The 16,802-nt window shown below is 35.2% G+C and overlaps 1 protein-coding gene across 1 annotated transcript; it reads left to right on the forward strand.

Annotated features, from left to right (window-relative positions):
• The first annotated feature begins 13,630 nt into the window (after positions 1 to 13,630).
• Positions 13,631 to 15,882, forward strand: LOC111893376 (WRKY transcription factor 6-like). The gene is made up of 5 exons (XM_052764044.1): positions 13,631 to 14,139; positions 14,234 to 14,332; positions 14,447 to 14,821; positions 14,925 to 15,038; positions 15,114 to 15,882. Exons 1-5 carry the CDS (start codon positions 13,825 to 13,827, stop codon positions 15,723 to 15,725), a joined length of 1,515 nt encoding a protein of 504 aa, XP_052620004.1. The 5' UTR covers positions 13,631 to 13,824; the 3' UTR covers positions 15,726 to 15,882.
• Positions 15,883 to 16,802: the final 920 nt, after the last annotated feature.

The following is a 16,802-nucleotide window of genomic DNA, read 5'->3' on the forward strand; positions in this document are numbered from 1 at the left end:
CCTTTGCGTTGAGCATGGTCAGCAGATATCATGGGAACCCTGGCAAGGCTCACTAGACTGCGGTAAAGAACATTCTCAAGTACCTGCGGAGGACTAAGGACTGGGTCCTTAACCTCGGTGGGAGTGATGACTTCAGAGTTGTAGGGTATAGTGATGCTAGCTTCCAGACTGATAGGGATAATTTCCGCTCTCAGTCAGGCTGGGTCTTTACCTTAAACGGAGGAGCAATTACTTGGAAAAGTTCCAAGTATGAGAAAGTGGTTGATTCAACTTGCGAATCAGAGTATATAGCGGCAAGCGAGGCGGCAAAGCAGGCTATATGGCTATAGAACTTCATTGGAGACCTTGGAGTTGTACCAGCTATAAAGGAGCCTATAGAGATTTTCTATGATTGTGAAAGTGCAGTTGCCTTAGCCAAGGAACCAAGGGATCACGGAAGATCCAGACACATCGACAGAAAATACCATATCATCAGACATCGAATAGAAGAAGGACGCCTTGTGGCAAAGAGGGTATCATCGGATGAGAACCCATCAGATCCCCTCACGAAGGGACTGGGTAGGGTTAAAAATCTTCAGCATGCGAGACACATAGGGCTAAAGGATGCTATTAGATTTAGAAGTTAGATAGATTTGAAATTTGTAAAATGTATTTGACATTTGATGATAAATAAAAGTTTTTGTTTATCTATAAGTAAAGTGTTGCTATCTTCTATCAATCGTTTACTATCATTTCATTTTGCATGTTTTGACTTCCAGAATAATTATGTTGTGGTATATAATATTATTCAAATTCTCCACAGTCGGTCATATGTTGGAAGTAGATATGAATCAAGACTGTCATGAATTTGGCTTGTAGATGTCTAAGATGTTGGACATAGCAAGAGTTGCTACAACACTCATGAGTGCTCATAAGTTTTAAGTATTGGATTCAACCCATGCTCACTTGTATCGCTTCATGGAATTTATATCGAGTGATCGTGAGACGGTAATATCATATAAGTCTTCAAACCTAGAGATATGAGTTGCTTATACATTGATTGTACGAAAACGCATTGGTAACTCGATGTTATAAAACATGCCTTTGTGTATGATTCAACAAGTAGTAAAACAAGCATATGAGTCGAAGTTTATCTGTTCCTTCTTGGATTAGACGTGATATTTGGGCCCCTCAATGATTTTGTTGTGACCTATGTACCGGACCCGGTCAGAACTAAATTGATGTGTTCGATTAAGTTCTATGTCAAACAAATCGGAAATCGGGAAACAAAATGCTGGACAATAAGTAAGACATTGTTCCATGTATTTGTCTAGCTTATATCTAGAACAGAGGATTATATGATCACTTATCTTAAATGGCGTATCATCATCATCTCAGTTCCACGAGACCTTGAAAGAGCTACGATTGTTGATCAGTTCCTAAAGTCATGCTTGCAGTTATAGTTATTAGACTTATCCAAGTGGGAGACTGTTGGATTAGATGTATAAGTTCATAACTATTCTTGGAATGTACTTGACCTGGTTGGCATGGTCCATTTGGGTTGCGTAGCATTGCAACACTTGGATAGACTAAATGAGAGAAAGGACACTTAAGGTTTATTAATATATTATAAGTTCTAATATATTAATAATATTATTTAATTAGTATTGATCAAAGAATTAATTTGGAATTAATTAAGTGATCAAAAAGAGACTAATTAAATATACGGGGTTGATTTTGTAAATCATTTATTCTTGTATAGTGGGCTAAGGATCCATTGTTTATATGAATTGGGCTAAAACCCATAAGGTGCTCCATGGATAGTCCATGGAGGTTACAAACCCATGGATCATGGAATATGAAAAGCCATGCACATTAGGGTTTACATGGAGTAACCCTACATGTGACACACTATATAAGAAGCCCCATAGCAAGCAAAATCGACCACTAAGTGAAGAAGAAGAGGGCTATCCGATTCTGAGTGATAAGTGTACTTATCTCAAGGTTATTCCAAGAGTTGTGGTGTTGTCTGAGACATTTGGGGCATCACACTTGAGGTGCTAGGCTCACAAGGTTCTCAAGGAGTCCAAGCAACAAGAAAGGTATGTTTTCTTACAAGCTTTTATGATTCAAGTTCCCGATGCCATGCTAGATAGGTTAAGAACCTTGGAAATCAAATTTGCATGTATCTTAGTAAAACATAGATCCAAGGTTTCTAGGGTTGCATGTACACCTTAGGAGTGTTAGAATGCTCAAAACCTTTCAATAAAGACCAAGAAAAATCAAAGAGATTTTGAATCTCAGATGGAGACCTTGGAACTTCCAATCATAACCCCCTCTTAACAACAATAATCCCCTGCAGATGCTCAATCAATAATTCCGACAGTCCATTCACTAAACCAATTCTCCATCTAGAAATGAATGGATTACCATTTACCCCATCCACAAACCCCCAACCATCAACTAGAACCTAACCTAACTATATCCAAAAAAAATAGACCCTTGACTTCATCTCAAGGAAACCATACTACAAGAATCCTCATATGCATTCCCACACTGCCATACTGTCGCCAAAAACCGCAACCATCTAGCCCCATGCTGGGTTTACATCCTAACTGTGAAAGTCACATGCATGCTCACTCTTTCCTTTAAATATAGAAAATTAGAAGGACATAACACCCACCATAGATAGTGACATTCCAATCCATTTGCCAATCGCTCAGCCTCTGACTGTAATCGTCGAGTCGATCACCACAACCACTTCCTTCTTGAGTCTCATGACTCTACTGGAACTACCATGAGTAAGGCCCTCAAGAGCTCAAAATCAACTAACTCACCTAGATCTTCACCATTCAAATCCAAAGTGACATGTCCACTAAGACCCAAACAATCACTAGACCTATCCTCAACCGAAACAACAATAACCAAAAGATCGATACATACGGAAACACTATCATGAATCATGGTATCAAACCATGCCATCTACCCTTAACCAGCCCCTTAGAATCCTCATGACTTCCCTCAATTCGATTATGGATCATGTGCTTCCAGTAGTATGGGCCCAATACTACCTGTCACACCTATCCATACTTTCCTTAAGAATCATCACGAGTCCTTTATGTCACCTACTCATAATAATACTCTTAATGACCGCTAAACAGCATAACTCCCACACTAAAGCACTTCCTAGGATCTTCTAGGATCCCCACCTCACTCTACCATCAGCTGCTGAAAAAACCCTATTAATGTCACCTAACTACTTCATGAATACAATTACATGCAACTAAACTTAAATAATATGTCGACTAAAAGACCCAACCCTACAACGGTGAGACTCAAACGAGAGTTGTGCAATAGGTCCAAATAAATCATTCTAAAATTGTTTAACCTTTGTGGCATGTAACTTAGAATATTCACTTACTAGTTAACTCACATCAATATGGGTCCTACAAAGCACAAAGAAAGCAACATTCGAGTAATGAAACCGACTGGCACTAAGACACCATAAAAAAATCAGACAAATCCTTACACGCAATTCCTAACCAATAGTACCAAACATCCAAGATACAAATGCACCCTATATCCATTCTCAAGAGAGTAACAAACAATTCCTTCAAGCTGGCCTGCTACCACCACACCACTCCCATGGAACTTCCACCAACCATGTACCTATTTGTGCATGCTAATGATACATAACACTTGATTCCATAGACGGCCGAATACTTGATGATACGCTAAGCCTAAAAGCAGACGAGGAACATGAAATAAGGCTAAATCAAACATTCTCATGCTATAAAATCTTAGTTATGTACAACTATGATGCACACACTAAATAACTATAGTAATGATGTCAATTCCATATAGCATACAAGAAATTCTTCTAGGCTATCAGGCCTCATAAATTAGACAATTCTATAATGCAATTTTTGAAGATCCGTAGCTTATAAACTGGCATGCAAACATTCCATATCATATAACATATCAACATGTATGGGTATTCTGGGAATCACCTACTTAAGCTCAGATGATCGCACACATCACACCCCTTTTTCTTTGTAAAAATATTTAGAAAACATATCTTTTTTCAAAATTATCTCCAATTCCTATATTTGAGTTCAGACATAACCAAGAGTGTGCTCGAATCCCTCAAACCAAGGCTCTGATACCAACTTGTAACACCCCAAAAATACCGAGTAAAAATTTTCATTTTAAATAAGTCAAACTATTCATTAATTTTTCCAAAAATGATCAAAACCAAGGTATTCTGAAAAAATCAAAGTAATTTGTAACATTCAGTGTGGAATAAATCTCTAGGGGGATGCAGTGCGATCAAGTCGGAACCTTTTTTTTGAAAACAGAAGTACCTGAAACCATAAACATAAAACTGTAAGCACAAAGCTTAGTGAGTACCCAAAAATACCATCACACAACATATAACAACTTGCATACTAGGTTCAAAGTCATTGGACTGGATTACCCCTGATCCCATATCGTGAGTCTAGCTTGCCTTTCTGGCCCACAACTCATGTCTAGATTTCCCCAGAGCCCAAAACATAAGTCTGGTATGCCCTTTCTGGCCTACAACTTATGCCTGGCTTGCTCTTGGGTTTGTTGGCTTTTGCACATAGCAGTAATGCCTCAACCTAACCGTACTATGTCGACATATGCAACAGATAAAACATATAACAGCAAACAGATAATCATGCAGATCTCAACGGATCACTACAACATAGCAACATCCTAAACCAGGATACATAATCTATTGGGCATCATTTGTTCCTTCCACCCAAAAGTACGTTGACGAAACTCACCTAAAGTGAAGAACCCCGAAACAATGAGATGCGCTCCCCTTTCTGCACTTCTTGCTCCCACAAATCCACTAATTACCAAAACCAGGTAAAATCTTAATCAGCGGTCTGAAACCCTTAAGTTTAACCCAAAGTTAACGGTCACTTGAAGTCAAACAAAGCTAAAGTCTAAGGCAGGATGAATATGCCCAACATACTCAATCCCTATGCTCAGCATACGAGACTCAAGACCAGTATGCACAACGTACTCCCATGTATGCCCGACGCACTTACGTCCAAGACAAATCCTTTATTTAGTGCTTATTCCTTAAATACCTTTCTTCCAACACTCAGATCTAATCCCAAAAGACATTCCAAATCATAAAGTTTCCAACTTTATGATTTCGCAAGGCTAGAAAGAGACCAAATCCATAACCCTAACTTATCATAAGATTCTAAGCTTCATAACTCATGCATGAATGGAAGGAAAATATCAAGATTGCATTTTTATGACTTAACACCCTCAAACACACCTGGAAATGCATCTCACAAGATCTGGAACAACTCACACTTAAAAGGACCAATTTGTGGGAAAAAGGACATAACTTTGATATCTAAGCTAGATCTATCAATGGAGGCGTACATGTATAAACATTATTCCCTGTGGAGATGAATAAGGGAGGAGAAATTTCATTTCCAAAGTTCTTTCAAGATTCCAAGCACTACTAACACATTCTTCTTCCTTCAAAGGCACCCAAAAACACATTCATTTGCTCATAAGGCTCAAACTAAGGTTAGGGTTTCAACGTGGATGTTTGGAGAGATGGAGGCTGAGAATGGAAGAGGTTTAGTGGAATTAAGGTGCTTAAATAGGGCTCAAAACCCCAAATGTAGGGTTTGGGTTCTGGTACCATATACCTTGCGTACCATGTGACAACCCGATATTTCGACTCTATGTAATAACCTAAAAAGTCAAGTATTGTAACTACTTTTTAAATAATGAAATTAACTTCGAAAATAAAATGTGCAAAAGTCTCTATAGGGATGTCTATTATGCTAGATAATGTGTCAAGGTTTACAGAAATACTAAGAACACTAAAATTCGAGTTATAACGAAGAAGTTATGACCATTCTAAGATTTCCGACAAAACCGGCAACACCGATTAAACGAAAAACGTGAAGTTTCAATACAGTAGTTTTTAGCCTTAAGTATCTAAATGAAATTTGTAGATAACATTAAACCGTGAGCGTACATAAAAAGAACGTCCAAATCTGACTTCGTATGAGGAAGTTATGATTTTTCCAAGATTCGGGTATAGTAGTAGACAGCTAAAAACTCGAAATAGAGCTCGAGAGACTTTTGACCAAAACAACCTAAATGAGAATCTAAGGTCTCAACATTAGTAGCGCAACGACAAAAAGTCTGACGAAAACGGACATCGGATGAAGAAGTTATGGATTTCACACGGACTTTTCGTGTCCCGGCCCGTTAAAATAAATAATTAAAAATAAAGTCAAAATTAGCCGATGAAGTCTAAATAAGAGTTGTAGAGCATATTTTCAGCTACGCGTGCATATAAAGAACGTCGAAAACGGAGCTCGTATGCGAAAGTTACGGATTTTACAAGTTCGAGACCCGAAACCCGAGGCTATCAGGCTTGCCACGACGTGGCACAGTTTGTCGCGACCTGGCAAGTGACTGAGGGCGTCAATCAATGTAAGAGGATAGGATTGCTCCCCACTATGTGGCACCCAAAAATCCCCCCTATAAATAGAACTCTTGGGGTGTTGGGTTTAGGTGCTCCATTCTTCCATCTCTCGTGCTGAAACTCTAGGGTTAAGCTCCCGAAGCCCCGGTTTTCACACGCAAGTTCCGAAGGAAGGTTCTACAGATTCTCGAGATTCCTGAGAATCCCGAGAAAACCGACTTTCACAAGCCGAAGTTCTGCTCGATTTTCATCTCGCTTTCTCCAACTCAATCAAGTGAGTTCATACCCCTATAAACTACACTTTCAAATGTTTATCAATGCTTTTTATACATTTTTAAGCGGGGGGGGGGGGGGGGGGGGGATACAAGTAAACATACGGTTATTATCGTGTGTAACATAAAGTTTCACTATATACCCTTTTCTATCAAGTGAATCATATGTGATTCATAATTATTACATGAGAACTTTTGTATGCAATATATATTCATGATAACATCTTGTCTTATGGAAATAAAACATGTTCATATATATATATATATATATATATATATATATATATATATATATATATATATATATATATATATATATATATATATATGCGAATCAAACCCTTTATTTATACTTTAAGTATATGTGATCATTTATGCCACCTTAAATGTTATACTTTACATAACAAATGAGCATTACATTAGGATTTACTATACGAACGAAACACACACTTTGAAAAACTATAATAGGTATAGTTTACGAGAAAATCATGAACATTTACATACTAGAAATACTATATCAAAGAAATACTTTCATATACACGAACAAATGGACATTTTCATACGTAAATCTGTTTTATACTAAGTTTTGTGAGACATTTCACATACTTTCGAGTATGCATTTCAAGTCTTGTATTATATACCATAATCCCTTGTAGGGGGAGCATGATACTTGTGTATAGATCTATATGAGATTGACAATCCCGAACCTAAGCTGTTAGCTACAGCTAGGCTGTCAGGCCTGAGGTGACAAACGTCATAACATTCCAACGCCTGAAGAACGTTGTTACAGGCAGTCTGGGTCATTAGTATGGTTATAAAACTCACATGGAGTATTAAGAACTTATTGATTTACAGGGTTATCAAATGCCTTAGTGATTTTATACTTACACAAATCTACTACTCTAGGCATGAAAAACACGATTGCATTTCAGTTTTGAAACTTTTAAACTACCACACACTTATGAATGGATATTGGATTTCTAAAGGCAAACCTTCAAAACAGTCGAGTCTTTGAGGAAGACTACTTTTATACTAGTAGGAAATATTGGATTTTCTAGGAGTTTTTTGAACATCTACAAACAAATTTCATTTGATTTTATCCAAACATTGTCACTAAATACTTATGAACTCACCAACTTAAATGCTGACCTACTCTTTCAAAACTACTTGTATTTCTCAGGGATTCAGTAATACAGGCAAACTACTGCTTTTTGAAGAAGGGACGTTGCGGCGTTAGTTTATTTTCATTTTGACAACATATTGTAATTGATATTTTGGAACATGTAATACCTACAAATGATGTAACCTTTTCAATTATATATATATGTTGGTTGTGTTTGCTTTCTTTACTATGTATTCAACTGTTTCAATACTACATGAAGTCATCCGCCCTCGAACGATTCCGCCGTTCTGGTTTGGGGGTGTGACATACCAAATGGTACGCCCAGCTATGCCCTTAAAGGTGTGTTTTTCTGGCAGCTAGTATGACCAATATACTACCACATTTCGTATCCAACTCAAGATTAAACCTGCTACAACTTCTTCGTCTCAACTCTGATTTTGGCATTCTTTATATGCACGGAAATGTATTGAAGAGCTCCACAATCCTATCTAATTATTTTGAACTAAAAAACTCGTTGAACTAAGATCCACGATTCATGCAAGAAACCCGGTTTATGACTTTTCATTTTATACCCTTCGGCCCAAAATACATTTCAAGGATTAGATATCACAACCATTATTATCACTTCCCGAAAGGTCTAAACTTTAACTCTTTAAGGCCCAAAGCCTTAACACAATCGACTTTTGGCCCTCGACCCTGAATTAAGAAATGATCAGAATCCGGGTGTTATAAGAATTGCTTCTTTCTATTGAACAATTACAGTTCACCCCTTGCACCTTTAGTTAATTCTAATTAATCATGAATTAATTTCAGATTAATTCTGATTAATAATGAATTAATTCCATCTATTTCTAATTAATTTATTAATCACATAATAAATTAAAAAATCATTAATTAAAATTTTCTAATTAATATATTAATCACATAATATAATAATAAATCATTTTATATGTTTCCTAATATCATTTCTAGCTATTTCTGGTTGTGAGGGTCACCCGAAAAGGACTTTATTTTTATTCACTAAGATTATACCAATTTAGTTAAGACCTTAGACACCTAATCCAATAAAACCTAGGAAGGGATCCAAGGCTATAAATAGGGCCTTAGAGATCTCAATCTTTATTGCATATTTGCTTGATAAAATTTGTCAATCCTTCTTTCTCCCTCTATATGTGATGCTTTCTATAATCCTCTTTGGGTTTGTGAAATTGACCCTTCTCATAGTTATTTTTATTCCACTCTTTGGTGTCATTGGGTCTGATACCATGAGAGGGATTCTGGTTTGGGTCCTCTTATCCAAGCAACCTTGACGAGGACACTATCTTAAGCATGGAAGTTAATGGCTATATAAGAGGTATGTTATTCTTCCTTATGTTTTATGTTTTAGTAAAGTAGTAGTAATAACATGAAACTTGGATCCTTATGGTGCCTAAACACATAGGATTATTGTATGTTTCTGTTGTACATGATTGTGTGTTTAGATGCATATAAAACTCAACAATCTTTTCATGTAATGTCTTTTCAGGAGGTCAAACTCTCTTCCGGTTGGATGATTGGACTGATAGAGGGACTCTTGCTTCTCATTTCCTTTGTTCGTTGGATTTGGACTCTCCGAAATCTTGCTTTATTTCAGAACAAATTTCTCAAGATGACTTTACTTGGAGATGGAAAACAGAATCCTAGATTGTCGTCCTAGCTACATGAATTGGCCTAGCTAAGCGACCTCCTTCGCAACTTGTTGCCCTCAGACACATGGAAATCTAACCTCCCCCATGATGGAAAGAACTATGTTAGTGACCTCAGGTACAAAATTGACTCCCAGTTGACTTGTGAGGCTGATAACCCAACTATTTGGCTTTAGATAGTGCCGCTTAAAGTCACCAGTTTTATATGGAGGGCTTGTATGGATTGGTTCTTCTCATCGAAACCTTAAGCCGAATAGGTGTCCTTATCCCCACCACCACCTGCCATTTTTTTCCCCATTTGTATCGAGGCCACTGACCACATCCTAGTCGAATGCCCCTATATACATGAGGTTATGTTCTAGATCTTCAAATTGTGTAATATTCTGCTCCAAAGCTTCACAACCGTTAAATTAATCATTCATTTTGCTGCAAACTGGGGTCATTTTCCAATGAAGAGGAAGATTCTTATTGTGATCATTTAATGACACTTTTGGTGCATTTGGAATGCAAAAATAATAACCTCCTCAAAAATCAATACTCATCTCCAACAAAAACGATCGGTTACATTACCAAAACGATGTTTAATTATTAATTGTAAAGATAATTTGGATACTTGTAATTGGACCAATTGAGCTTGTTGTCCTTTTAAAACCTTGTAAGTTGTTGTTTTGGTCTTTTTTGTCTTATTTCTCTTAGGTAGTGGTTGTTTTTTTTATTATTTATTTTTTTTAAAATTCACCGTTTCTAATAAAAATGTTAATTTAACAATATAACTTTTTTTCTACCTTTTATACTTATTGCGATAATACATGAACTCCAATAAATCTACAATGGATATATAATATACACATATACTAGTCTATATTATATATGAAACAATCATAATCTTTGGTATGAAATTATAATTTCTTTTCTATTTTTTATATTCTTAGAAGACTAGTGAGCAGCTAACAAAGACTACCTCAAGAGTTTAGAAAAATCATGATATCCAATCATTTTTTTTATATCTTATATTGCATCTATCCATACGGACAAATGAAAAAAAAAAAGATCTAATTGTTTCATCTATCCACTTGACGGATGAAAGAAGTGCAATCTAAAAACCTTAATCCAAACTAGAGTTTGCACTATATTAGATATTTGCATGTAAGCAATTTTATGGTTGATCTCTTATTTAAAATTTGGTATGTTACACTTAACAAGTTAATTTTATACTCGAATTTATAAAGAAATTTAATCTTGCAATGTGATCAATTCCAAAACTTAAAAGTTGTTTCCATTTCTTTATAACTAGAATAAACTAGAATAAACTATAGGATTGGAATTCAATTTCTGGGAACGCGTCGACCTCGTCTTTGACAGAAGGCCAGAAAACAAATGAAGTCGAGTTAACCACCACTGTGGTTCCTACATGACAGCTGTCAAAACATAATCTTTTCTTAGTTTGTAGATACTGTTTCCTTTTTAGATTAAATTAACTAATTGCAATAGTAATATTTAACGCTATTTAAATAATATCACCGTTTAAACACGAATTAACATTTACTCATCATCCAACATCTCCTGCAATTATTTGAATCTCATAACTGATTAGTACATATTAATTTTCTTTCCATATACAACAAAATATATATTAAAATCAATCTATTTTAATAAATGAATTTTTTTTGTTACATATTAGTATATTATTATTGATTTGACCAAATGTCATCTTATGTTTTTTTTTTTTTTTCATTTTATTAAATTTCATATAATATTTAAATGTAATATAATTACAATAAATTTAATAATAAATACATATCAATTTCAATAATTGACTTTTCTTCTATTTTTAACGTTTCTAAATTAAAACTTAATTAGTTTTGTTTGTATATTTATCTAAATTATTTGTTTAAATTAAAAAAAAACACTTTAATTTTAATAATTCAATATTTTCTAATTTTTTTTTTGAATAAATTCGAACTTTTCCAAACGTTTAAAATTTTCATATTTTTTTAGATGAACCCATGTAAGACATGCTTACACCTAATGTTTTATTGTACAACTCTACAAAACATAATTTGCTGTGTATGAAAAATTGTTGTTGCGTATGAATCGTTTCCCAAATTTTTTATCTTTTTCAAAATATAGTAATTTTTGAATTCAGATGATATGTTTACTGAAAACTTAAAATTATTTTATACTTTAATTTATAGGGTTAGATGTTAAAGAATACAAAATACTTACAATATATATCGTAATCTTACATTTTAATAAAATCACCATCTTATGTAAATGTTATGTAAGTAGTATAAAATATTATATCGAATAGTAAAAGAAAAGGGTTGTTATATCTTATATGTAAAATATAATTAATAGGTAATAATGTATTAAACTAATTAAAGTGTTACAAAACTCTAATAAATAAATGAGTTAACTATAAATTTGGACGTTATGTTATACGGGTAATGAAAATATAGAATCAAATATTAACTACTGAATCAAAAACCATATGAAAATAATTATTGTTAATTTCTAGACATATAACATACTCATAATTGAAGATACAAATGTTGTTGAGGTTAAATGGAGTGACTTTGGTACCACCTTGGCATACGATGACTCACCTAGGCAAACACCGGCTGCCACTTTGGCATGTGGAGCTTGGTAAGGCCAGACGGTATGGAGACCTTCTCACACGTAGGTATCCTACATGGATCCTATGTTGATCCTATGTGGAAGGGTTTTCCACTAGTGAAAGGGCTATGGAATTGTTTTCACTCGTATATATGTTCTAAGGAGACCGGATAGCCTAAACAATTCGGTGAATTGGAGTAGAGGAGAGAGAAATGGTTTTTACCCTTTTAAAAAATAACTTACTTTCCAAAAAGTAACTATTTCTTTTCAAAAAATTTAAATTTTAAGCCTTTTTCAACCAAAATAAATACAAACATCCGTCTTCATTTTTCACTACTATCAAACCTTTAATAATCTATCTCTTTCAAACGTTCAAGATTCATAAACTTCTCTCAAAATGACTTCTTGAAATGCTTGGCCAGTGCATTAATCGATGTACATGAGGACCCGATGGTTGACATCTACGATCATGGTCTTCTTTTTGGAACAAAATCAACTAACAATTCTACAATGAAATTGGTCAGGCTGCTACTGAAACAAAGAGAAAAGTCTATGCACAAAACCTAAATGGCAGTGCACTTTAATGTATTGTATAATAATCCACAATGAAACGTAATTTGCCAAATGGTAAATATGATGAAATGCTCATGAACAATTCTCTTGCAATTTTCCACCAAAAGAAACATTTACCTTTCTGGTATCTAGAGTTTTGACAAGTTGTCAGAAGGCAAAATAACGCTAATATGTGGATGGAAGTAGTATTATTTTAATGTTTTATGTTTTCTCTATGCTAATTGCAAGTATCATATCTTTTATTGTCATCTACTTGTCATTTTAGTATTAATGAAAATTTTAGTTTTATATTAATTATAGTGTTTTAAATAATCAAAATTAAAAACAAATGTAACATTCCGCTAGCTTAATTCCTTAAATTTGAGATGTGGACCTTCGCCATGTTACTTTTGCATTTTCAAAGACACATAATTCTACATTGAAAGTACAAACTCTTTCCGTCTTTCGACTAAGGGACCTGATATTTTCTTTCTTAGTCATCAACATCTAGATTTTTCCTATATATTCTTTGTTAAAAATAGCTTCAGTTTCATTATGAAAAAAACTGAAATAGAGATGCCACCAAGTAAAGGAAATCACATGTTATTCTAGATGAAGATTTCATCATTTCTTTGAGGTGAGAGTTGTGTCGATGCCTTCACCGATTAGATTAGGAGAAATGTTGTTTTGGAGCTTTATAGTAGCAATATTTCGTGGAGACGATTTGGGTTTTAAATAAAAAAAATGGTATAATAGTTTGAGAGTTATTAAATCCATTTTTTTTGTCTTACTCTAAATCAATTGGTGAAATGATACAAAAATATTTTGTATTTTTTTTTTTATAGATTACTAATATAAGGTTGATAATTTTGGCCATCCAAAATTCCAGCTATTCCTTACGTCTGCAATGTGTCAGAGATAGAAAAACACATAAAACATAAATCACAAAAAAACAAAAACAAATCAAATCCCAGGTCTCTGAAATAAATAAAAAAATATCTAGATGAAGAAAAACACAAAAACACACGCATGGTATATTTCTGGTCTTCAGTCTGAACTTCCCATTTTTATTGCCGAGTCCACTGCTTCATTTTTTCAAAAATGTCCACTCCATCAACCGGAATCTCCTTTGATTCAGATCGCATCACATCCGACCACCGCCACCACCACCAACTGGAATTCATGGACTCCACCAGACACAACAGGTCGTCGTCATCACATTCGCCACCACCAACCACCATTCATTTCCCTGTCAACTACCTTGACCCTGATCCTTACAAGTCTGATGATAAACGGATTAACGAAGTTGATTTTTTCAACGATACGAAACACTATCCATCGAAGTCGATCGATTTTGATCTTAATTGTAAGGAGGAGATTACTAAACCTGCTATCGATTTGGATTTTAATGTCAATGTAAGATATGATGATGGTATTTTATTTTATTTTACTTTTTTCTCTGAGTTATGTTTATTCTGTACTTTGTTGTAATCTATCGTTGACTCTATAGACTCGTTTGAATCTTCTCACTGGAAACACAAGCAGCGATCAATCTGTAATCGACGATGGCATCTCTCCTAGTTATGAAGATAAACGAGCTAACCATGAGGTGCGGATATATATTAATTATACATACTTCTAAGAGCTCAATGCATGATTTTAATGTGTCATGAGTCGAAATCTGAATTTTGTTGTAATCAAATTTTATCTTTGATAACTACAGTTAGTTAGTGCTCAAGCGAAATTGAAGAGGATGAATGGTGAGAATCAACGGCTGAGAGAGGCGTTGAATCAAGTGATCTACAATTACAATGCACTGGAGAATCATCTCGCGATGATGATACACCAAAAACAAAGAGGTGAAAACCCTAATGGAGAAGGATCTAGAAGGCAGGTTATGGATCTGGCTTTAACACATCCAGCGAAAGCTGAAACCGATAAGAATTTGCAGTTGTCAACGTCAGAAGAAAGGAACAACGATGAACAATCGATGCGACCAATTCTTAACAACCAGAACACTGGAAATATAGATCAATCTTCTGAAGCACCCATTCGGAAAGCTAGGGTTTCTGTTCGTGCTCGATCAGAAGCTTCCGTGGTACGTAATTAATGAGCAATATTAGAGATTCAGTTTTGATTTTGAATTCTCGGAATGACGACGTAACTCAATTAAGAATTTATTTCTTTGGTTTGTTTGTCAGATCGCAGATGGATGTCAATGGCGGAAATACGGTCAAAAAATCGCAAAAGGAAACCCATGTCCACGAGCATACTACCGTTGCACCATGGCAGCTGGTTGTCTCGTTAGAAAACAAGTAAGCAATTTCATTCTTATTTTTCAAAAATCGATCGTATCTGTGTTCGAATTGTCATGCATGTTTGATGAACAGGTGCAAAGATGTGCACAAGATAGATCGATCCTGATCACCACTTACGAAGGCAATCACAACCATCCTCTCCCGCCTGCCGCCATGGCAATGGCCTCCACCACCTCTTCCGCCGCAGGAATGCTACTTTCCGGGTCCATGCCAAGCTCCGACGGCTATTTAGGAAGAAATCTCCTCCCTTTCTCTTCTAGCATGGCCACCATCTCAGCATCCGCCCCGTTTCCGACCATCACTCTAGACCTCACTCAAACTCAAAACCCGTTACAGTTTCAAGAACCATTCTCTAACCCGAACCACCTGCCCCATATTTTCGGGCAGTCTTTATACAACCACTCCAAATTCTCAGGACTTCAAATGTCTGAAAACATGGAAGCCAGCTCCCGACCGGGGCAGCTGCTGCCACCTGCCGCGTTGACTGATACTGTTACAGCCCTCACGGCGGATCCAAATTTTACGGCTGCCCTAGCAGCGGCGATATCGTCTATTATTGGTGGCGCCGCCGGCGGGTCCCGTGGGAACAACAATGAGGAAAACGTCAATACCACCACCATCAACAACAATGGTCATGGCAACGATAAAGTCAGCAATTCAGGTTTTCAAGGAAATTATCAATAACAATCCATGAGCTGGTTTTATTCATTTGTTTTTGTAGTTATCTTCCTATTAATACACACATGTTCCCTATTACCTTTTATATATACATAGTATATAAAGTATTTATTATTTAATGATAAAAAACCTTATTTAATTCAATGATACATTTAACAAGACACATGCGATGATTCAACCTAATTGATCGACGTGATAAGTTGGTATAGTCGGGTGGAAACTTACCCACGATTTTCTTTATAGTGTATGCGTCAACTATATATATTATTTATTGTGTTCTTCAATGATATTTTTTTATAATAATTTAAATTTAATAGGGCCATTGGATTGGTAAAATAGAGTTATATTTGTACGTTTTTAGGCAAATATAGGTCTTCTATTAAAGCGGTGACATTCATAAAAAAACTGATAACGACATAAAATGAATCCAAATCATTCTTGAAAGACTTTAAAACGATATCCTTGCCCGTCGACTTTGATACGGTGGCACCTCGATCTTGAGATACAAGTTAAAGTCAACTTTATGATGTTAGATTCATAGTTTTTATCTATAATAATAATATCATATCTCAGTTGTGTAACAGGGATTCCAAAAACAACACCATAACAATATTAAATACATAATGTTAACATATGTGTACAAATTAAGTGTATTTATGTGTTGTCGTGTTTTATATTGACCCATAAGGTTCTTAGCCCATTGTCTTGCATAGTCCGTTTATGGCCTTTGTATTGTGTATATATATATTATTTGATAACGTATGTCTATTACTAATATCCGATCATTCATATCTTTGATCATTCATCTCTAGCGCCCAATTATAATAAATGGCGGTGATTATTCTAAATCCACAATGTCGGCTATAAGGTATGATCACATGGATGAACCGAAGAAAAAAATTCTCGGCTATACCTAATGAACAAGAATGGCTATGTATCGGCTCCATCATGAAAACTTGGATATATGAAACTATTTAACAACCTCTAGCTAGTACATATGGTTTTGAAACGAAATGCCACAACCTCTCAAGTATGGAACAATCTTGAAAAATTGTTTCGTGATAATAAAGATGAAAAAGTTAT

The sequence above is a fragment of the Lactuca sativa genome, chromosome 5, assembly GCF_002870075.4.
Source record: "Lactuca sativa cultivar Salinas chromosome 5, Lsat_Salinas_v11, whole genome shotgun sequence".
NCBI lineage: Eukaryota > Viridiplantae > Streptophyta > Magnoliopsida > Asterales > Asteraceae > Lactuca > Lactuca sativa.

Coding starts and splice junctions, on each gene's coding strand:
- LOC111893376 (XM_052764044.1), top strand. CDS start 13,825: ATGTCCACTCCATCAACCGGAATCTCCTTTGATTCAGATCGCATCACA. Junction 14,140..14,233: donor ATTTGGATTTTAATGTCAAT/GTAAGATATGAT, acceptor TTGACTCTATAG/ACTCGTTTGAATCTTCTCAC. Junction 14,822..14,924: donor CTCGATCAGAAGCTTCCGTG/GTACGTAATTAA, acceptor TTTGTTTGTCAG/ATCGCAGATGGATGTCAATG.